Here is a 23,004-nt window from a genome sequence, read left to right as displayed (position 1 = left end):
GAACAAAAGGGGGAACCTCCTCAATGGGAAGGGGCTTCAACTTTGTGACTTTAAGTTCCAGTAAGGATTCCAGATCTAGATACACTGTACACATGAACTGAAGGCCAGACTAAACATAAAGCTAGAATCAGAAAAGCTGAGACCCAGAGCAGCAGTTTAATAAACAGAGACTGACTGTGTGGAGACCGTATTCTCCGACTCATACTGCCCGTGCCCTCTTGAAGACCGACCATGTGTTACGGGCTCAACTGTGCCCCTCCAAAATTCATATGTGCAAGTCCTAATCCCAGTATTTCAGAATATGACTGTATTTGCAGACAGGTCTTTAAAAAGGTCATTAAATTAAATGGGGTCACTAGGGTGGGCCCTAATCCAACATAACTGGTGCTCTTCTAAGAAAAAATTAGGACACGGATGCACAGAGACAAAATACCACTGAAGGAAGACGAGCCAAGGAGAGAGAGCTTAGAAGAAACTGACTCCGTTGACACCTTGATCATGGACTTCCAGCCTTCAGAACGGTGAAAAAATAAATTTCTATTGGCTAAGCCACCCAGCTTATGGTACTGTTACAGCAGCCCAAGCAAACATACACCGTGTGATGTATGTAGCAGTTTTTAAGACTGGAGGGGGCAAAAGGAACATTTACTCACATCTTTAGTAAAATATCAAGCTTTGATATTGGTCACTTACTTAAGAAAAGATAAATGATAAACATAACTTCTATGAAAAGATTTGGCAACAACAGGAAAAAAAAAAGAAATAAAGTATGGAATGCTCTTGAGAGACAAAGACAATTTACTTCAGTTAAAAGATAACTTTTATATAGAACTGCTTCACAAGTAAATTAAAGAAAATGGGGACTATGAAATAATAGATGAAAGGTAAGATGAAAACACAAACATCCTACCTAAATAAATGTTTTGCATTATTAACTTAAAGAATAAGAGTATTTTTTAGGCAAGTACTTCTGTGGCTCATTTCCAGTGTCTTTGTTCTTTAAATTTCTTTTAGTTGTAAGCTGCAGAGATTGAAGAAGGCAGGCAAGTGTGATTTAAAAGCAAGTGAGGACTGTCTTATCAATCAGCTGCTAATTGCTTTTCTACTTTCATTACTACTCAATATAGGTATTTATGATAAAAGAGGAAAATATTTGTAATTTATAAAAAAGGGATCTAGCCTTCATGAAACTTTGCTAAGTTATTCTGGCTAAGAAACTAACTGTTGTTAGCAATTGCTTTTGTATTTTTATTATGAAGTGTTAAAACTGGACAGATGGGCTTCCCTGGTGGCTCAGTGGTTGAGAGTCCGCCTGCCGATGCAGGGGACGTGGGTTCGTGCCCCGGTCCGGGAAGATCCCACGTGCCATGGAGCCGCTGGGCCCATGAGCCATGGCCACTGAGCCTGCGTGTCCGGAGCCTGTGCTCCTCAACGGGAGAGGCCACAACAGTGAGAGGCCCACGTACCACAAAAATCAAACAAACAAACAAAAAACAACTGGACAGAGATTCACAAAAGGAATGAGAATAAAAATTATGACTACAGGATATTTTGACTACAAGGGGTTTTTCACATGTGAAAGTGGAATACAGAGTGGCAACATAGAAACTACATTACATGTCACACAAACCCATCATTCTGTCATATTTCAGTGAATTAAGTTTTCTTTTTGTCTTCTCAGTAAAGTAGCAGTGCAAGCATGAAGAGAATAAAATGTCGAGAGGTGGCCAAGATGGGGGAGTAGGAAGACCCTAAACTTACCTCCGCCCACAGACACAACAAAATAACAACTCCTTACAGAACAAGTATCTAAGAGAAAGGCCTGAAGACTAACCAAAATGATTTTCCACAAGTAAAGACATAAAGAAGAGATCACAATGAGATGGGTGGGAGGCAGAGATGACATAGAGAGTCAGGACCCACACTCTTAGGTCAGCCACCCACAAACAGGAGGGATATCACAATCAGAGGTTCTCCCCAAGGAGCGAGGGGTCTGAGCCCATGTCAGACTCCCCAGCCCAGGAGTCCTGCACTGGGAAGATGAGCCCCCAGAATATCTGGCTTTGAAAACCAGTGGGGCTTCTCTTTGGGAGAGCTGGAGGACTGTAGGAAACAGAGACTTGGCTGCTAAAAAGTATAAGCAAAATCTCACACACTCCAAATTCCAGCACAGGGGTAGGGGCCTGGGTCCAACACGCCTGCTGATCTTAGAGAGCCACCTAAAGTTATAGGAAGCAACTGGGATTGCCCTAGGGGAAAGAAGTAGTGGCAGCAGCCATTTTGAGGAGCTCATTCTACTATGATAATACCGGCTCTAGCAAAGCACCATTCTGAAATCTTCCCTCTAGCCTATTAGCACCAGGGTCCAGGCCCCATACTCCAGCAGGCCAGTAATGGTCCCAGGCTCCCCAGCTGCACAAAGAGCCATGCAGGGACCCAGCCTCACCCACCAGCAAACTGGCAGCAGTCCCACGCCACCCTGGGTCACACAGCCAAACACACAGGAAGCCTACCCTCCCGTCCAGTTGGTGCACAGCCACCTCAGGAGGCACAGCCTCACGGTCAACCAAGGCGGAAACCAGTCCTGCCTACCAGAATGCCCATAGTAGTTGGCCGTGCCAAAACAGAAGGATGCACACAGCCCACACAGGGCGTACCCCTGGAACATTTGGCTCTGGTAACCAGAGAGGAGAGTGCTACTGGGCCCCACAGGACATCTACATAAGGCCACTTCTCCAACACTGGGAAACGTAACCAGTCTACCTACCACATTGAAAAAAAACACAAGAATTAGGCAAAACAAGGAAACAGAAGAATTTGTTCCAAATGAAGGAATAAGCCATAACCTCAAAAAAAGAACTAAATAAAATGGAGATAAGCAATATATCCAATAAATAGTTCAAGGTGATGATCATAAATATGCTCACCAAATTTGGTAGAAAAATGGATGAATACAGTGAGAATTTCAACAGTTAGAAAATATAAAAATATAAAGAAGAACCAAACAGAGTTGAAGAATACAATAACTGGAATAAAAATACACTAAAGGAATCAACGGCAGATTACACGATAAAGAGCAATGGATTGGTGAACGGGAAGAGAGAGTAGTGGAAATTAACCAAGATGAACAGAAAAAAGGAAACAGAATTGTAAAAAATAAGGATAGATTAAGAGATCTCTGCAACAACATGAAGCATACTAACATTCACATTATAGAGGTCCCAAAAGAAGAGAGAGAAAGGGGCAGAGAATTTATTTGGCGAAATAATAGCTGAAACCTATCCTAACCTTGGGAAGAAAACAGACATCCACGTCCAAGAAGCACAGAGAGTCCCAAAGGAGATGAACCCAAAGAGGTCCACACCAAGACACATTATAATTAAAATGGCAAAAATTAAAGATAAAGAGAGAATCCTAAAAGCAGCTAGAGAAAAGCAACTTCTTACGTACAAGGGAACTCCCATAAGACTATGAGCTGACTTTTCAGTAGAAACTTTACAGGTCAGAGGGAGTGGCACAATACATTCAAAGTGTTGAAAGGAAAAACCCTACAACCAAGAATACTCTACCCAGCAAGGTTACCATCCAGATTTGAAGGAGTGATAAAAAGCTTTACAGACAAGCACAAGATAAAAGAGTTCAGCAACACTAAACCGGCTATACAAAAGAATCTTAAAGGGACTTCTCTAAGTGAAAAAGAAAAAGCCACAACTAGAAATATGGAAATTACAAAAAGAAAAATCTCACTGGTCAAGGCAAACATACAGTAAAGGTAATGGACCAACTACTTATACAGCTAGCAGAAAGGTTAAAAGAAAAAAGTAGTAAAATCATCTATATCTAACGTAAGTAGTTAAGGAATACACAAAACAAAAAGATGTAAAATATGACATCAGACATAAATGGTGGGGGAAGGGATGAGTAAAAATGTAGGGCTGTTAGAATGCATTCAAACTTAAGAGATCATCAACTTAAAACAGACACCTATATGTAAGGTTGCTATATATGAACCTCATATAACCACAAACAAAAAAACTATAATAGATACATGAAAAATAAAGAGAAAGGAATCCAAACTTAACATTAAAGATACTAATCAAATCATAAGAGAAAAAAAAAAGGAAGAGAGAAAAACTACAAAAACAACCAAAAAGCATTGGCATTTTAAAATGCCAATAAGTATATACCTATCAATAATTACTGTCAAGGTAAATGAATTAAATGCTCCAATCAAAGACATAAAGTGGCTGAATAGATTTTTTTAAAAAGAACTATATATATGCTGCCTAAAACAGATTCACTACAGATAGAAAAACAGACAGACTGTAAGGGATGGGATGAAAAAAGAATTCTGTGAAAAAGCTTGGATAGCAACAATTATATAAGACAAAATAGACTTAAAGACTATAACAAAACACAAAGCACATTACACAATGATAAAGGGATCAATCAAAGATGAATATATAACAATTAAAAATATATATGACCCAACATAGGGTCACTTAAATACATAAAGCAAGTGTTAACAACATAAAGGGAGAAAGTGACAGTAATACAATAATGGAAAGGCACTTTAACACCCCACTTACATTAATGGACATATCATCTACACAGAAGAACAAGAAGGAAACACTGGCCTTAAATGACACATTAGACCAGATGGACTTAATAGATTTATAAAACATTCCATCCCAAAACAGCATAATACACATTCTTTTCAAGTGCACACGGAACATTCTCAGGACAGATCACATGTTAGGCCACAAAACAAGGCTCAGCAAATTTTTAAAAACTGAAATCATATCAAGCATATTTTCTAACCACAATGCTATGAGACCAGGAATCAACCACAAGGAAAAAAAGAGCAAAAACCACAAACGCGTGGAGGCTAAACAGTATGCTACTAAACAACCAATGGATCACTGAAGAAATCAAAAAAGAAACCAGAAAATACCTGAAGACAAATGAAAATGAAAACACAATGATCCAAAATCTATGGGATGCAGAAAAGCAGTTCTCAGATGGAAGTTTATAATGATATAAGCTTCCCTCAGGAAACAAGAAAAATCTCAAACAAACACCCAAGCTTACACCCAAAGGAGCTAGAAAAGGACAAACAAAACTCAAAGTTAGTAGAAGGAAAGAAATCATAAAGGTCAGAGCAGAATAAATAAAATAGAAACTTAAAAAAAGAAATAAAGAAAGAAAAGATCAATGAAACTAAGAACTGGTTCTTTGAAAAGATAAACAAAATTGATAAACCTTTAGCCAGACTCCTCAAGAAAAAAAAAGGGAGAAGGCCCAAATCAATAAAATCAGAAATGAAAACAGAGAAATTACAACCAACACTGCAGAAATAGAGAGGATCACAAGAGACTATGACAAACAAATAAAATGGACAACCTAGAAGAAATGAACAAATTCCTAGAAATGTACAATCTCCCAAGACTAAACCAGGAAGAAGTAGAAAATGTAAACAGACCTTTCTTATTCATTACCAGTAATGAAATTGAATCAGTAATTTTAAAACTCCCAACAAGATCAAATGGCTTCAACGATGAATTCTACCAAACATTTAGAAAAGACTGAACACCATTCCTTCTCAAACTATTCCAAAAAACTACAGAGGAAGGCACACTTCCAAACTCCGTCTACAAGGCCAGCATCAGCCTGATACCAAAATCAGATGAAGACATCACAAAAAAGAAAATTACAGGCCAATGTCACTGATGAACATAGAAGCAAAAATCCTCAACAAAATGCTATCAAACCAAACACAACAGTACAGTAAACGGATCATACACCATGATCAAGTGGGATTTATCCCAGGGATGCAAGGATTCTTCAATATTCACAAATCAATCAGTGTGATACATCACATTACCAAACTGAAGAATAAAGACCACATAATCATCTTAATAGATGCAGAAAAAGCTTTTGACAAAATTCGACACCTATTTATGATAAAAAAAAAAAAAAACCTCTTGGGCTTCCCTGGTGGCGCAGTGGTTGAGAATCCGCCTGCCGATGCAGGGGACACGGGTTCATGCTCTGGTCCGGGAAGATCCCACATGCCACGGAGCGGCTGGGCCCGTGAGCCATGGCTGCTGAGCCTGTGCGTCCGGAGCCTGTGCTCCGCAACGGGAAAGGCCACAACAGTGAGAGGTCCGCATACCACAAAAACCGAAAAAAAAAAAAAAAAAAAAAAAAAAACCTCTCCAAAAATGGGCATACAGGGAACCTACCTCAGCATAATAAAGGTCATACATGACAAACCCTCAGCTAACATCATTCTCAGTGGTGAAAAGCTGAAAGCATTCCCTCTTAAGATCAGGAACTAGACAAGGATGTCCACTGTCACCACTTTTATTCAACATAGGTTTGGAAGTTTTAGCCATAGGAATCACAGAAGAAAAATAAATAAAAGGAATCCAAATTGGAAATGAAGAAGTAAAACTGTCACTGTTTGCAGATGACATAATACTATACATAGAAAATCCTAAAGGTGCTACCAGAAAATTACTAGACCTCATCAATGAATTTGGTAAAGTTGCAGGATACAAAACTAATACACAGAAATCTCTTGCATTCCCATACACTAACAACAAAAGATCATAAAGAGAAATTAAGGAAACAATTCCATTTACCATCACATCAAAAAGAATAAAATACCTAGGAATAAACCTACCAAAGGAGGTAAAAGACCTGTACTCAGAAAGCTATCAGACACTGATGAAAGAAATTGAAGATGACACAAACAGATGGAAAGATACAACATATTCATGGATTGGAAAAATTAATATTGTTAAAATGACCATACTACCCAAGGCAGTGTATAGATTCAATGCAATCCCAAGGGTATTTTTCACAGACCTAGAATAAATAATTTTTAAAATTTGTATGGAAACACAAAAGACCTCAAATAGCCAACACAACCTTGAGAAAGAACAGAGCTGGATGAATCAGGCTCCCTGACCTCAGATTATATTAAAAGCTACAATAATCAAAACAGTATGATACTGGCACAAAAACAGATGTATAAATCAATGGAACAGAATAGAGAGCTCAGAAATAAACCCACACACTTGTGGTCAATTAATCTATGACAAAGGAGGCAAGAATATGAAATGGAGAAAAGACAGTCTGTTCCATAAGTGGTGCTGGGAAAACTGAACAGCTACATGTACATGAATGAAATTAGAACATTCTCTAATATCATGCACAAAACTAAAATCAAAATGGATTCAAGACCTAAATGTTAACACCAGAAACCATAAAACTCCTAAAAGAAAATGTAGGTGGAACACCCTTTGACAAAAATTACAGCAAGATTTTTTTGAGTTTGTCTCCTAAAGGAAACAAAATCAAAAATAAACAAATGGGACCTAATTAAACTTAAAAGCTTTTGCTCAGAAAAGAAAACCATCAACAAAACAAAAAAACAACCTAATGAATGGAAGAAAATATTTGCAAATGATATAACCAATAAATGGTTAAATCCAAAATATATACAGAGCTCATATTAAAAAAATAACCCAATTAAAAAATGGGCAGAAGAAATGACTATACATTTTTCCAAAGAAGACATAGAGATGGACAACAGACACATGAAAAGATGCTTATCACCACTAATCATAAGAGAAATGCAAATTAAAGCCATAATGGGATATCACTTCACACTTGTCAGAATGGCTATCATCGAAAAGACCACAAACAACAAATGTTGGTGAGTATGCAGAGAAGAGGGAACCTTCATACACTTTTGGTGGAGTGTAAATTGGTGCAGCCACTGTGGAAAACACTATGGAGGTTTCTCAAAAGACTAAAAACAAAACTACCAAATGACCCAGCAATTCCACTCCTGGGTATATATCCGAAGAAAACAAAAACACTAATTTGAAAAAATACATGCACCCCAATGTTCATAGCAGCATTATTTAGGATTGCCACAATATGGAAGCAACCTAAGTATCCATCAACAGATGAATGGATAAAGATGTGGCATATATATATATATATATATATATATATATATATATATATATACACACAATGGAATACTACTCAGCCATAAGAAGAATGAACTTTTGCCTTTTATAACAACATGGACGGACTTGGAGGGTATTATGTTAAGTGAAATAAGTTTGACAGAGAAAGACAAATACTGTATATCATTTATATGTGGAATCTCAAAAATAAAACAAACTAGTGAATATAAAAGAAACAGAATCATAGATATAGAGAACAAACTAGTGGTTATCAGTGAGGAGAGAGAAGGGGTGAGGGACAAGAGAGGGGTAGGAGCTTAGGAGTTCAAAATTACTATGTATAAAATAAATAAGCTACAAGGACATATTGTACAACACAGGGTCTATAGCCAATATTTTATAATAACTGTAAATGTGATATAACCTTTAAAAACTGTGAATTACTATGCTGGACACCTGAAACTTATATAATATTGTAAATCAACTCGATTAAAACAAAAATAAAAAAGAAACCCTATGGTACCCAGCAAAAGCATTTCTAAGAGGAAAGTTTACAGCTATATATGCCTACCTTAGGAAACAAGAAAAATCTCAAATAAACCATCGAAACTTACACCTCAAGGAACTATAGAAAGAAGAAAGAACAAAACCCAAAGTTAGTAGAAGAAAAGAAATCATAAATATCAGAGCAGAAATAAATGAAACTGAGACTAAAAAAAAATAGAAAAGACCAATGAAAATAAGGTCCTTTGATAAAGGTAAGGTCCTAAGATAAACAAAATTAATAAACCTTTACCCAGACTCATCAAGAAAAAAAGAGAAAGGGCCCAAATATAGAAAATCAGAAATGAAAGATGAGAAGTTACAACAGACACCACGGAAATAAAAGGGATCATAAGAGATTACAAGAACAATCACATGCCAGTAAAATGGACAACCTATTAGAAATGGATAAATTCCTAGAAATTTACGGCTCCCAAAAACTGAATCAGGAAGAAATATAAAATACGAAAAGACTTATTACAAGTAATGAAATTAAATCAATAGTAATAAAAATAAAACTCCCAACAAACGAAAGTCCAGGACCATAAGCCTTCACAGGAAAATTCTATAAAACATTTAAAGAAGAGATAACACCTATCCATCTCAAACTATTCCAAAAATTTGAGAAGAAATGAATGCTTCCAAGCTCATTCTACAAGGCCACTATCACCCTGATATAAAAATCAGACAAGGATGTCACACACACAAAAAGAAAATTACAGGCCAATATCACTGATGAACATAGAAGCAAAAATCCTAAACTAAATATTAGCAAAACAAATTCAACGATACATTAAAAGGATCAAACACCATGATCAAGTGGGATTTATCCCAGGAATGCAAGTATGCTTCAATATCTGCAAATCAATGTGATGTAACACATTAATGTGAGATACCACATTAACAAATTGAACAATAAAAAAATCATATGATCAGGACTTCCCTGGTGGCACAGTGGTTAGGAATCCGCCTGCCAATGCAGGGGACACGGGTTCAAGCCCTGGTCCGGGAAGATCCCATGCCACAGAGCAACTAAGGCCATGCGCCACAACTACTGAGCCTGTGTGCCACAGCTACTGAAGCCTGCAGGCCTAGAGCCCGTGCTCCACAACGAGAAGGCACCACAAGGAGAAGCCCTCACACTGCAATGAAGAGTAGCCCCCACTTCGCTGCAACTAGAGGAAGCCCATGCACAGCAATGAAGACCCAACGCAGGCATAAATAAAGAAATAAATAAAATTTATTTTTTAAAAAAGAAATCATATGATCATCTCAACAGATGCCCAAAAGACTTTTAACAAAATTCAACATCCATTTATGATAAAAACTATCAAAAAGTGGGTACAGAGAGAATATACCTCAACATGATAAAGATCTAGGTCTGATATTTACATGCAACTTTTAAAAGTCTATCTTAACTGACCATTATTTTTCATTTCTATTTCATAAAATTCTACCTTTAATTTATAGTATCTATCACTCACAACTAATCCAAATATTAGCAATTACAGATGAGCAAAAATATGTACTACTTGATATATAACTTTAAGATTCTAAAATATCAACGCAGGAACGAGAAATGCTAAACCCCAAATCATCTACCACAGACTCAATATAGATTTTTAGAACAAGATTTCAGACTGACTAAACTTAATAAATTCTTTGGGAATAGTTCCTGCCTAGTATAAAAATAATTATTTTTTTAAAGTAATGAAGATATCCTAAGGTAAAACATATACTCTATAGAAAAATGGTGTAAGTGCTCATCAAAGGATACTAAAACACTAAAAGAAGCTGCTAAAAAATTAGTCACATTACAGAAAAGGGGAAGGGGAAAGGAAAAGCAAAAGAATACTTTCTTTATAAGAGTTGGGGGATGGGTTTGAGGAGAGAGAAAGAACCAAACAAAAAAGATGAATTTCATTAAGTTCCTGAAATAACCTCAAAATGCAGAAATACGGTACTTTTTTTTTTTTTTTTTTTTTTTTGGCGGCACGCGGGCCTCTCACCGCTGTGGCCTCTCCCGTTGCAGAGCACAGGCTCCGGACGCGCAGGCGCAGCGGCCATGGCTCACGGGCCCAGCCGCTCCGCGGCTCGTGGGATCTTCCCGGACCGGGGCACGAACCCACGTCCCCTGCATCGGCAGGCGGACTCTCAACCTCTGCGCCACCAGGGAAGCCCAATGGTACTATTTTTTAAGGTTTATAGCTGTGTTATAGACTTAAATTGTTTACCTCATTTTCTGTTCCCACGTCCAGCATGACAGGGAGACACTGTTGAGGATTCATCCCTCCACAAGCTGTGTACAGAGCCAGCTTACCCACGGGGATGCCCATCCCATTACAGCCAAGGTCTCCCAGGCCAAGAATACGCTCTCCATCAGTCACCACAATCGCCTCAAAGAAAAAGAAAAAGTATCTATTAACAGATGTTTGCAAATTCCGGGGCATAGTTGCTACTCTCTGTTTCTGAAGTTAATATTTATGCAATGAAACACTAAGCTGTCAAAAAGCATACATTAAATATACATGGAAAAGATTTTATATGATCATTAAGTGTGGAAGACTGGGGAGGATAAATAAGTTTGATATATGCATTTTAAATGTATTTTTTAAACACATATATATGACTGTTTGGTTGCTGAAAGAAGAAGACAAGGTATGCCCATAAAGATTCAAACAACTCAAATAACTCAGTCTTCAATCAGGAGGAGTAAGTGGGCAGAGTACAGGTAAATAACAGCTCAAACTGGGAACTCAAGTGAACCTTAGAACAGCTTTGAAACTAGTCACATCCACTTTGAGTACCATTAGGGGAGAGTCCATGGTTAAATCATTGCTCAGGAGTCCTCGGTGCTCTGATCTTTAGTTTACGTTTATCCTAATTTCACAACGATGTTGATCCATCCTCTTTAACTCCTGTAACACTGGATATTGTTCTACCATCTTTGAAGTATGCCAAGCACAGTCTATTACTACTCTTACGTGATGGTAGAGTACCACTAGACAATGAATTTTGTTTAGTTTATTTCTAATCATCTTGAATATCTACAAAGCATACATTTTAATCATGTGGAGATTTTAATGCTAAGTACTTTGTTATCTTTATTGAAATTAATGCATCTATCATCTTTATTCTGTGATTCATGCCCATTACATGAATTTAAGCAAAACCAATTTTGTGAAACACAATTTATTAGATTTTCTACAAATTGCTACATTTGTCATATCCATGGAGCCTAGAAAAAATGTCGGTTATCTGACCTTAGATAAACGGATGAATTAAAGCTTCTGCTGTGCTCACTACTGTACACCAACATCTAGCACAGCATTCAGTACATAGTAAACAATCAAACACATTAATTAATTGAATAAATCTATGATTCAATACAATGAAATCATGATAAACAAAGAACTTACCACGTTACCTGGTACATTACGAATTCTCAAAAAAATTATAGATATTAGTACTATTATTATCATGAGGACTAAGGTACAGAGTCATAGCATTTTAGAAGCAAAGGGGAATTTGGAGTACATTCAGTCTGTCCCTCTTACAGATTAGGAAACCGAAGATAAGAGAACTGAAATAATTCGCCTACGGTGATTCACCTCATTAATATCAAAGAACCAGGACCCAAGTGTGTTAACTCGTAGTGCAGTGTTTTTCTACCACACTATAATGCAGAACGTATATTTTAAAAGTTTGAGGGCTTTTCATTTAGTTTTCTGTTCACCTATATTATGCAGCTCTTAAAGACCTGCCTTAAAAGTAAATATGTACATGCATATATATACTTTTAACTAACTTAAAAATACATATATACATTTTACCCAGAAGTGGGTAAAAATTATTTTTGCATATTCCATAAAGTTGATCTTTGTCAAATTTTCCACGTCTCAGTGAAAAGGGTCAATATGTTAGGCTGTTTTGGAAAAGGCAACTTGAGACACCTGCATTCAATTCCCACCACCACCACGCACTTCTATGGAACTCACCTGTGCCTTCCTTTCCTCATGGAATTATCATGATACTACATGAGTTAATCCAGGTAAAGTGGCTCACTCAGAAAGCTACCAAATGGCAGATACTATTATTATTCTATTTTCAGTAGCTCACTCCCAGAGGGGAGTCAGGTCAGATACTTCAGGTCACCACGATAAAGGAAATGGATTAAGATTTTTGCCTACCTTGATTCCTCTTAGTGGATGAGTAAACACAAAAGAAAAAGGAGTTTGCTCAAAGAAATTCAGACACCACTTCAACATTTTTTCAACACTTATCACAACTTACAACGAATGAAGAAATACCAAGAAATCTGATGGAAATAATGGTGAAACTTAGAATCCAAATGGTATCAGAATAAAATTAATCCACTATGCAAAAATCAAAGGGATATAAATAGAAAAGCTGGTGAATGCTACCTAGTATGGTGAAAAGTGTCAGCCTGTTACGGGGCAGGAAAAAGAACATATGTGCCACCGTGGGAAAACGTGATAACTAACTTACCTTGACGACATCTTCTGGCCACGCATTAAGAACAGACGCAATATGGCCTCGATCATGGATACTAATAAAGAGACCTCTGACAGGAAAAAAAAAAAAGGAGTAATTTCAATTTACTTCAGACTTGTCAGACTATCACGAACTGTTTTTCTAAATTTTCAAATCCATGTAATATATCTCCATTTTTATCAAACTAGTGAAAATTATTTCCTTAAACACATATGGGGCAAGAATCTTATAAGTAAGGGAGAAATTATTTTAAACGATATATCAACATCTACAATAAAGGTAGCTTCATTCTTATATTACATATTCTTTTTTTTTTTTTTTTTTTTTGCGGTACGCGGGCCTCTCACTGTTGTGGCCTCTCCCGTTGCGGAGCACAGGCTCCGGACGCGCAGGCGCAGCGGCCATGGCTCACGGGCCCAGCCGCTCCGCAGCACGTGGGATCCTCCCGGACCGGGGCACGAACCCGCGTCCCCTGCATCGGCAGGCGGACTCTCAACCACTGCGCCACCAGGGAAGCCCCATATTCTTAAATACTTTTTAATTAAATAAATATTCACTATTTTTATACACAGAGAATTTAAGTAGCATTATCATTTCCACACGTAGATTTATCCACGGTCTTCATTAAATAAGATAATACACGTAAAAGCGCTTTGAAAAACAGCATGAAGCATATGTGCATAAGCATTTTCAGTGTATATTCCACTACTACGTATTCACAGTGTGAGGACAAGACCCCTAAGGGGAGGACCGCAGTGACAGACACGCGCTGAGCAGCCCTTTCACGTGGAAGTTACCTGGGAGACCCTGAAACCGAGCCCCTCCCCCCCCCAAAACCAAGTTCCCTTACCGAGTTTATGACTGATCTCTCTAGCCAAAACTTTATTCTTTTCTTGTCCCCTCGAACCTCAATCCTGTGCTAACTGAACACCACTCAACCAGTCAGGTGCTAAAAGTCATGCTGTTGATAACACAGTTGATGTACTAAAACTGTTATCATAGATACCATTATTAACATACAAACACAATACAAACTGTTTCTCCAGGGCAAGACGAGCTAAGAGACCTCCAAGCCACGGACCACCTGGCCAGAGAACCCTAAACCAGAAGCATCCTCACTCCCAAAACTACAATTAAGAGATGTCACAAGGGGGCTTCCCCGGTGGCGCAGCGGTTGAGAGTCCGCCTGCCGAGGCAGGGGACACGGGTTCGTGACCCGGTCCGGGGAGATCCCACATGCTGCAGAGCGGCCGGGCCCGTGAGCCGTGGCCGCTGAGCCTGCACGTCCGGAGCCTGTGCTCCGCAACGGGAGAGGCCACAGCAGTGAGAAGCCCGCATACTGAAAAAAAAAAAAAAAAAAAAAAAAAGAAATGTCACAAGACAATGATGAAAAGCCCAGCCCACTAAGTCCTCCCCCTTTAGAAACACCCACAACTCGAAGACCAGGCTTTGTCTTTCTCCCGCCTCCTTGCGTGGCGCCCTGCAATAAACCCTTACTTTGCTGCAAACTCCCCCGCTGGCAGAGTTTGGTTTCACCTGATTCTTCGATTTGTGGTCTCAGTTGTTTGCAACTCTGTTCTTCAGACTCTCAACTTTAACTCTCAGTCTTTAACACAGCTCTCCGACAGCCCTGCATTGCCTGTGAAAGCTTATTAACAAGCAACTTTAAAAATTAAAAGAAGAAATTTGTAGGTGTCTTGACCTCACTTAAAAGTTTTGCCTCGGTATCGTTAAATACGACTCAAATGCAGGGCACCACACAGGACAGATGTACAGCCGAAAGCACTGCTGACGGCCACCACCCTTCTACTCTCTCTCCTTCACAGCAAAACGCTTCAAAGACTTGTGTATTCTTACTGTCTTTATATCCTTACCTCCCATTCTCTCTTCACCCTGTTAATTAGGCCTTTCCTCCTCCCTTCTCCACAAAAACAACTCTTCCCAAAGTCACTGCTGACTGACATCTGATCAAGTCAAAGGTCAGCTCTCAACTCTCACCCTACTGGATGTCCCACCTGTGACTGACGTGCCTTTCAGTGTCCTGTCCACAATGAAGATCTTCAAACTTCTATCTTCAATCGAGACCACTCCTTTGAGCTCCCAACTGTAAATCTAACTACACGCCTCATCCCTCTCACCATTCAGGCCTCGACTCAAACCTGAGCTCCTCAGACAGGCCTTCTCTGAGAACAGCAGTCCAAGCACCTCCACCCTAATATTTTCACCAGTTTTGTTGTACGTATAAAGCATCTGAAATCCCCTTAACTATTTTCTCATACGTTGGCTGTCTGTCTCCTCCCTGCCACCGCCCCCCAGGACACATATACACACAAAGCAGCAAGTTCCTAAGTACAGTGACTATTTTGCTCACATTTGTAAGCCCAATGCCTGTAAGTTTGCTGGCACGTAGTATGTGTCCAACAATATGTGCTGACTTCAGTGCTGAAAAAATAAGCCTTCCGTATTCAAAAACAGGTTTTAAGTACAGAAGGCATGAAGTAAACCCAGACTTATTATGACTTAATAAGTAACCAAAAATTATATTATGCGAGTAAGTACCACAGGCAGATTACCGATGACTGTCTGATTCAACAAAAACATTAATTTACCAAGTTGGCACTAAATTGTATCCTTTCCTGTTTATTTTTTGCTGTTTCATGTGAAGTTATTTTGTTTCTCCAAAATGACTATAAGCTCTTTATAAGTTATATATTTCTTTTGGATCCCTGTCATACCCAACTATGCAATCAACATTAAAGGTCTCAATAAATAACTGTCAAATTTAAATGAAATATGGTTGGACTTTTTAAAGAAGGCAATTTTGTTGAATTATCTAAGATGTTCTTGGCAATATACCATTAAATAATGTTCCTTGGGAACTTGTGAGTTAGCCAAGGTTTTCCAAGTAACACTGGTCTCAGGAAATAGTATCATTCTTTTTAAACAAGACGGACAATGAATTTACTCAAATTTGCATCAATTAAATGCCAAAGTTAATTAAACAAATATATGAGTACAACTTCAGTGGGAGAGCCATTTGGACACCTGTAATGTCTTGCATTCAGCAGATTCATTTGTACAAAAGTGCTTACTCTTGGAGACAGCTCAATGAAATGAAGAATCTGTAATGTTCCACCAAAGTCAAGCATTTTGATAGAATAATTTCTAAAACTTCCTGGAACGTCTCCTTGATCAGAAATCTAATGAGATATCCAAAAGTGTTTCAGCACAGAAATGACTCATGCTTCCTGGTATAAAACTGGATATGAAACATTAATCTGAACATATTTAAATATATACATATTTATAAAATGAAAAGTTTAGACAAGAAAGTTATTTATGAATGATATTTTTAAATGATTGGGATTACAGTAAAAACCTTTTCTTGGTCCAATTCCTTGTTGATCAATTTGTTTAAAATATTTAATCTTTATTCAAAGTATATTAAACATGCCAATTAAAATACTCATACTTTTGTGTCTATTTCATGTTAGAACTGAGATAATTTTAAAATTGGATCATTTTCTCATATACGCAGTTCAAACTTTTCTCATAACCTCTGCCACTGTATATATTCCACTCTCAAAACAGATTTGTTAGATAATATTCTTACTTCATGTTGTCTCACATAACATCTCTAATGAAATTTATTTCATATCAAAATAGAGTTCATTTTCTAACATGCAACTTTCTATTGTAACTAGACAGTATATTTTCTTATGGAAATGGGTTCATGACTCTCTCCTAACCCAGTGGAGAAGGCAATCATTCTACAGTTTTCAATAATAATCCTCTCTTGCAGAAGCTGAAGAAAATTAAACCCCATATTTTTCACAAAATTTGAGTATGCATTAGTGAGCTCCAGGAGTTAACCTAAAGTTGAGTTATACCAGCAGGTCTGGGCTGATGAGAAAAGACGTACTAAAGAAAGCTAAGTTCAGGTAAAATGGAAGTCAGGAGAAACCTAGATCAGGAGAAACCTAGGATAAAGATGCAGAGTTAAGAGCCATATGCTTAGAGTTGAAAGGAATGGAAGAAATTACTAATGGAGAAAGAAGAGAAGGTCAAGGAGAAAACATTACAAATTAGTACCTATACTAGAAGAATAGGATGACTAAGAAGAGTCCACAAGAAAAAAAACAATCCAACAGGTAAGACAACCAGTGTTTGTAAAGTCAGGGGAAGTCAATGGAGGAAATGTTAAGAGGGCATGTATCAAGAAGACATACAGATGCCCAAAAAGTACATGAAAAGATGTACATCATCACTAATCATTAGAGAAATGCAAATCAAAACTATAATGAGGTACCACCTCACCTCACTCAGAATGGCCATCATTATAAAGTCTACAAATAACAAATGCTGGAGAGGGTGTGGAGAAAAGCGAACCCTCCTACACTGTTGGTGGGAATGTAAATTGGTGCAGCCACTATGGAAAACACTACGGAGGGTCTTCAAAAAACTAAAAATAGAGCTGCCATATGATCCAGCAATCCCACTCCTGGGCATATATTCAGACAAAACTATAATTCAAAAAGACACATGCACCCCTATGTTCACACCAGCACTATTTACAATAGCCAAGACATGGAAACAACCTAAATGGCCATCGACAGATGAAAGGATAGAGAAGATGTGGTACATATATACAGTGGGATATTAGTCAGCCATAAAAAAGAATGAAATAATGCCATTTGCAGCAACATGGATGGACCTAGAGATTATCATACTAAGCAAAATAAGTCAGAAAGAGAAAGACAAATACCATATGATATCACTTATATGTGGAATCTAAAATGCAACACAAATGAACATATCTATGAAACAGAAACAGACTCACAGACACAGAGAACAGACCTGTGGTTGCCAAGGAGGAGGCTGGGTGGGGGAGAGATGGATTGGGAGTTTGGGATCAGCAGATGCAAACTACTATATATAGAACAGATACACAACAAGGTCCTACTGTAGAGCACAGGGAACTACATTCAATATCCTGTGACAAATCATAATGGAAAAGAATATGAAAAAGAATGTATCTACATATAACTGAATCACTTTACTGTAAAGGAGATATTAACACGACATTGTAAATCAACTATATGTCAATAAAAATTTTTTTTAAAGGCATGGCTCAATATTATTCTATCCTTCAGTAAACGCTTAAAAGAATTCTCCAAGTGTATTACAAAGATTTGTTTTTTCGGGACTTCCCTCGTGGTGCAGTGGTTAAGAATCCACCTGCCAATGCAGGGGACACGGGTTTGAGCCCTGGTCCGGGAAGATCCCACACGCCGCGGAGCAACTAAGCCCGTGCGCCACAACTACTGAAGCCCACGCGCCTAGAGCCCACGCTCCGCAACAAGAGAAGCCCGTGCACCACAACAAAGAGTAGCCCCCGCTCGCCGCAACTAGAGAAAGCCTGAGCGTAGCAACGAACACCCAACGCAGCCAAAAATAATTTTTAAAAAAGAACCCCCCCTTTAAAAAAAAAAAAAGAATTGTTCTTTCCTGAACTATTTAAGAGCTAAGTAGCCAGCATGATGCCTCATCATTACCAAATAACTGAGTGCATTACAAACAAAAATATTCTCCTACATAGTTATAATTATAATCAGAAAATTAATTCTGATACATTACTATCATATAATCTTCAGACACCTTTCACATTTCACCATTCGTCCTTCATAACACACGAGCCTAGCTCAAAATCCTGCGCTGTAATTAGTTGTCATGTTTCCTGGTCCTGTTCAACCTAGAACATTTCCTCAGTCTTTCCTTGACTTCCATGACCTTAATACTTTTGAAGTTATAAGTCAGTGTTTTTGTAGACTGTCCTTCAGTCTGGATTTGGGTGGTGATTCCTCATGATTCGATTGAGACTATAACATCTTTTGCAGGAAGGTCCCGGAAGTGACGCTGGCTTCTTCTCCTTGCATCTTATGCGGCCGCGCTGTTCCCGCCTCCTCCCATTACTGACGATGTTCACTTTGATCGCTTGATTAATGTGGCGCCTTCCAGGCTTCCTCACTGCAAACACCCTCTTTTTTCCCTTTGTAGTTAACAAGCATTTTACGGGAAGATTCTTCAAAACTCTGTAAATACCCTATTTCTCCACTCAACTCTAAATTTATTCATATCAATGTGGGCTTGCGTTTGTTATTTTACTCAGTACGTTCTAATCTGCTGCAAACATTATTTATTGAGTGCTTACAATGTCCCAGATTTGGCCAGAGGGAGCCTCTTCAAGCTGGCTTCTATGTCCTTTCCACACATCCCCATCATGCTTTAAGCACCTCCTTGCTTTCTCGTATAAGAGGTTGCAAGCTCATCTTTTGCTTACCCTGGCCCAGCCCTGGGACCAGCAATTTCTCTAAGGCGTCGGGTCGCTTTTGGCAGAGAGCAGCACTGAGATCTGAGGGCTGGCTGCGCTTGTCACTGGGGTGTTGCGGCTTCCAAGCTGACTCAATGGGCAGAGCTAGAGAATATATGAGTGTGCACACGTACTCTACATGTGTACACACATGCGGGTATGTACACACCTATATACACCATTTTCTGCGTACCTATTTATTTCTATAACTATCCATTCATCTATCTGTACGTTGAAAAGCATACACTCACACCAATACCTCCAATTCCACCAACAACACAGGGCTCCTCCTACCATTCTCCCCTGTTCACATTTGTAACAACTTTCTCCTAGAGCGGGAAACCTACCTCCCGTCGTGCTTAATATACTTCCTTATTTGATCGGTCTGCCTGTGTGAAACCAATCTTGTCCCCTCTCGCTGTGTCGCACCCCACTTACGTCCGCTAAGGTTCCAGGCTCTGAAGTAGGCAGCCCTCCCACACGGATGCCCTCTCTGCCCCGCTGGGGCTCTGACGCCTGGCGCTCGACCGCGCTCCTACCCAGACCCTCCCTTCCCCTTGACTGGCTCTCACCCCTGAGCCAGGCTGCCCTCCTACACAGGTGTTCTCGACCCGCCCAGGCTCCAACACCCCATGCTGGGCTCCCGGCCCTTTCAATCAGAGACAGGACGAGCGTGAGACGGAGAGAGGGTGCAGACCGACTGCTGCTGTTATCTTTGAGGAACACAAAAAAAAACTGGTGCTAGGCGTGCAAAAAGAAGCGGTGATTATCCACAGCTACTGGGGAAAAAAATCAACCCAGATCCCATCTTTACAGACGGCGGATTTGTATCGCTTCGCTTATCATACTTGTACAAATTCGTTTCTTAATTTCGCACCTTTCACTTGTTTGTTGTTGTTTTCCATTTATTTATAGTAAAACGAATTGATTTTTCTCCTTTCAGATTTCCTACATTTCTTTTTAAGTACACAAAGTCCTCCCTCATCAATCCTGTTCCTATATTTTTTTTTTCTAGGTTTGATCCAGTTCTTTAAATCTATCGGAAATGTCACTATAGTCTGTGATGTGAGGATCTAACCTGCATCGTACTTTTCCGAATATCACACTTCTGATATAACTACATTTTGACCCTATTAATGTCTCCTGTCTTTTGGTACCTGCTTTCATGTTTTTTCCTCCACATGAGCAGCCCATCCTGATTGAACTTCCTTCTTTATTCAGCTAGATTTTTATCTGTTCTGCCAATCATTCTTAACTCCCTTGACTTTTTTCTCTTCCCATCACACCCTTGCAGAAAACCTCCAAATCTCAATCAATCCACTTGCCTTCTCTTTTCCTCAAGCCCTACTGTGGAACGCTGCTTCAGACGGGCACTCAGCTGGGTGTGTTACAGCCGCCAAAACCTCATGGCCTCTCCATGGTCAGCCAGGCCCTCACAACTCAGCGAGACTCCCTCGACGACCTTCTATTGGTTATTCTGAGATTGTCCATGAGAGCTACTTCCTTTCTCCCCCTTCCCCCATCCCCACCCTTCGACGCTCTCATTAGATTCACACACCACACCATTTTTCACTCGGAAGACGAAGTAGAGACTTCCAGCTTCCAGCTCTCCACCTAGAAACTTCCTTCCATTGTTCACTATTCATCAGTGAATAAGGCGTCAGTATCTCTGTCCTCAAGCCCAGTCTGTCCTCCCGCTATCACTCTCTGCCCTCTTCCTGGTCTGTTTCACAGTCTCCTGTTTCTGCTTAACCCTTAAATGCTGGCACTCTCCAGGCTCCGAAACAGTTCTTTTGTTCACTCTCATGCATAGTGAAGGCCTCTGGACCCTGCTCTGTCCCCACCCTTGGACTCGCTTTCAAGGTTCACTTTGCCTCAGCTTCTGCTGAATATCTCATCTTTTGGCGTTATCTCCCATTTTTGGTTGCTTCCTTTGCTCTTGGCATTTGCTCAACTAGTTCAGCCTGAGAACGATCTAGTTTCCAACTCTGGATGGTCTTTAAAGGACTCCTTTAGGCCTCCCTCCAATGCCCCCCACTGCTCTTCTCTGCTACGCTCCCTCCTAATTGCTTATCAGAGACAGGGCAAGTGTTACCTCCTCTTGGAAATATTTCCTGACCGACATTCAAGCTGAGCTGGAATGTCTCTGTAATCCCACAGACTCTTGCTGCTTTTCTGTAATATAACTCATCATATTGTCATATAATTTTTCACTTTCTTATATGTCTGTCCTATTAGATTATGAACTCTTGAAGTCAGGAATTCTACATTTCTCACAGAAAAAAAAAAAAAAAAGAAGCGACAGAATGTAAGTAAGAAGAAAGGGGGAAGGTAGTTCAGATATGATTCTGGCACTAGCTAACCCAACGGTGGGGAAAGCAGTACAGCACAGGATCTGGGCTGGAGAACACCCAGGTGCTACGTCGTCGATGTATATAATTTCAGGAGTCTTCTGAAAATGACAAGGCCAAGGACCAGACCGAAGAAATCGCAATCTATGGGGAAAGCCCCTGGGAAAGTATAGCAAGAGCCACAGTCAATGCCCAGTTGTAGGACTTGGAGCACCTGTGGCTAAGCGATCAGCAATTTGAGATCTTAGTGTTAACATGGGGACAACAGATTTTAATGACAGCAAAAGACTTAAGAAATAACGAGAGAACCCACTGCCAGCTTCAGAGCCACTGGGTCTGAGGAAGAATCACAAAGCATAAGATCACGTCAGCTTTGGAAGAAAGGTAAATAAGGTGGTTTGAGTGTCTCGGGCTTCATTCTGGTTTAGCTTAGAAATAAACGTAGCAAGAGACAGAGTCTATAGGTTGGGAGGGACCCAGTGGAAAGGTCAGGGGCCAGTGGAAGGTGACATCCTTGTTACTAAACACCGATTTATTAAACAAGTAAAAAACTTTGTAATTGAGATTAGAAGAGAAGGGTAGATTTCCAACTTCCTCTGGTCATCTACTTCCAAAAGTAAGGTTTTGAGGTGTTTTTTTCCCCACATGCTAATATTACTAACATGCATGACATTTTTCTTTGGGTAACTATTTGATTTTGCTCTGCAATGATAATCTTGTGAATTCGTTTTGTTTATTGCAGAAAATGTTTAACGCTCTATTTTTAGTCTCAATCCTCCTGAGGAGTGACAATTAGTGTGGTGGGCAGATTTCTAAGATGTTCCCAAGATTTCCCACCTCCCTGGTGTTTACATCCTGAATCATCCCAGCACTGTGCACGTGACGGATTTTACTCTGATTAGGTGACAGATGGATAGCACGGTTGGGGCCTCAGGTAGCAAGGTCATCTGGGTGGGCTTGTACTCTTTAAAGGCAGAGAATTTGTCCAGCTGGTCACAGGAGGGGAAGTCAAAGGTTCAGAGTGAGAAAGACTCCAAGCGCTGCTTCAAACTTCGAGGATGCCAAGTGGCAAAGAATAAGAGCTACTTCCAGCAGCTGAGAGCCGTCCCTGGCTAACAGCCGGCAAGGAAACAGAGACCTCAGTCCTACAATCACAAGGAACTGAATTCTGCCAAGAATAAGAAGCTTGGGAGCAGATTTTTCTGTAAGCCCCTGGATAAGTACTCAGTCTGGCCGA

General features: G+C 39.5%; 1 protein-coding gene across 2 annotated transcripts in view; it reads right to left on the bottom strand.

The window, feature by feature from the left end:
• ME1 (malic enzyme 1) overlaps nt 1-23,004 on the bottom strand; it is a 185,806-nt gene that overhangs the window by 99,175 nt on the left and 63,627 nt on the right. For both annotated transcript variants that reach the window (XM_059083903.2, XM_067011227.1), the window contains exons 4-5: nt 13,041-13,116; nt 10,766-10,927 (exon numbers count right to left, since the gene is read on the bottom strand). In XM_059083903.2, the coding sequence (XP_058939886.1) occupies nt 10,766-10,927; nt 13,041-13,116 (238 nt within the window). The remainder of the gene's footprint in view (nt 1-10,765; nt 10,928-13,040; nt 13,117-23,004) is intronic.

The sequence above is a fragment of the Kogia breviceps genome, chromosome 13 (genome assembly GCF_026419965.1).
Source record: "Kogia breviceps isolate mKogBre1 chromosome 13, mKogBre1 haplotype 1, whole genome shotgun sequence".
Classification (NCBI taxonomy): domain Eukaryota; kingdom Metazoa; phylum Chordata; class Mammalia; order Artiodactyla; family Physeteridae; genus Kogia; species Kogia breviceps.
Note: the sequence above shows the minus strand (reverse complement) of the source record. Positions and strands in the feature narration are given on the sequence as shown.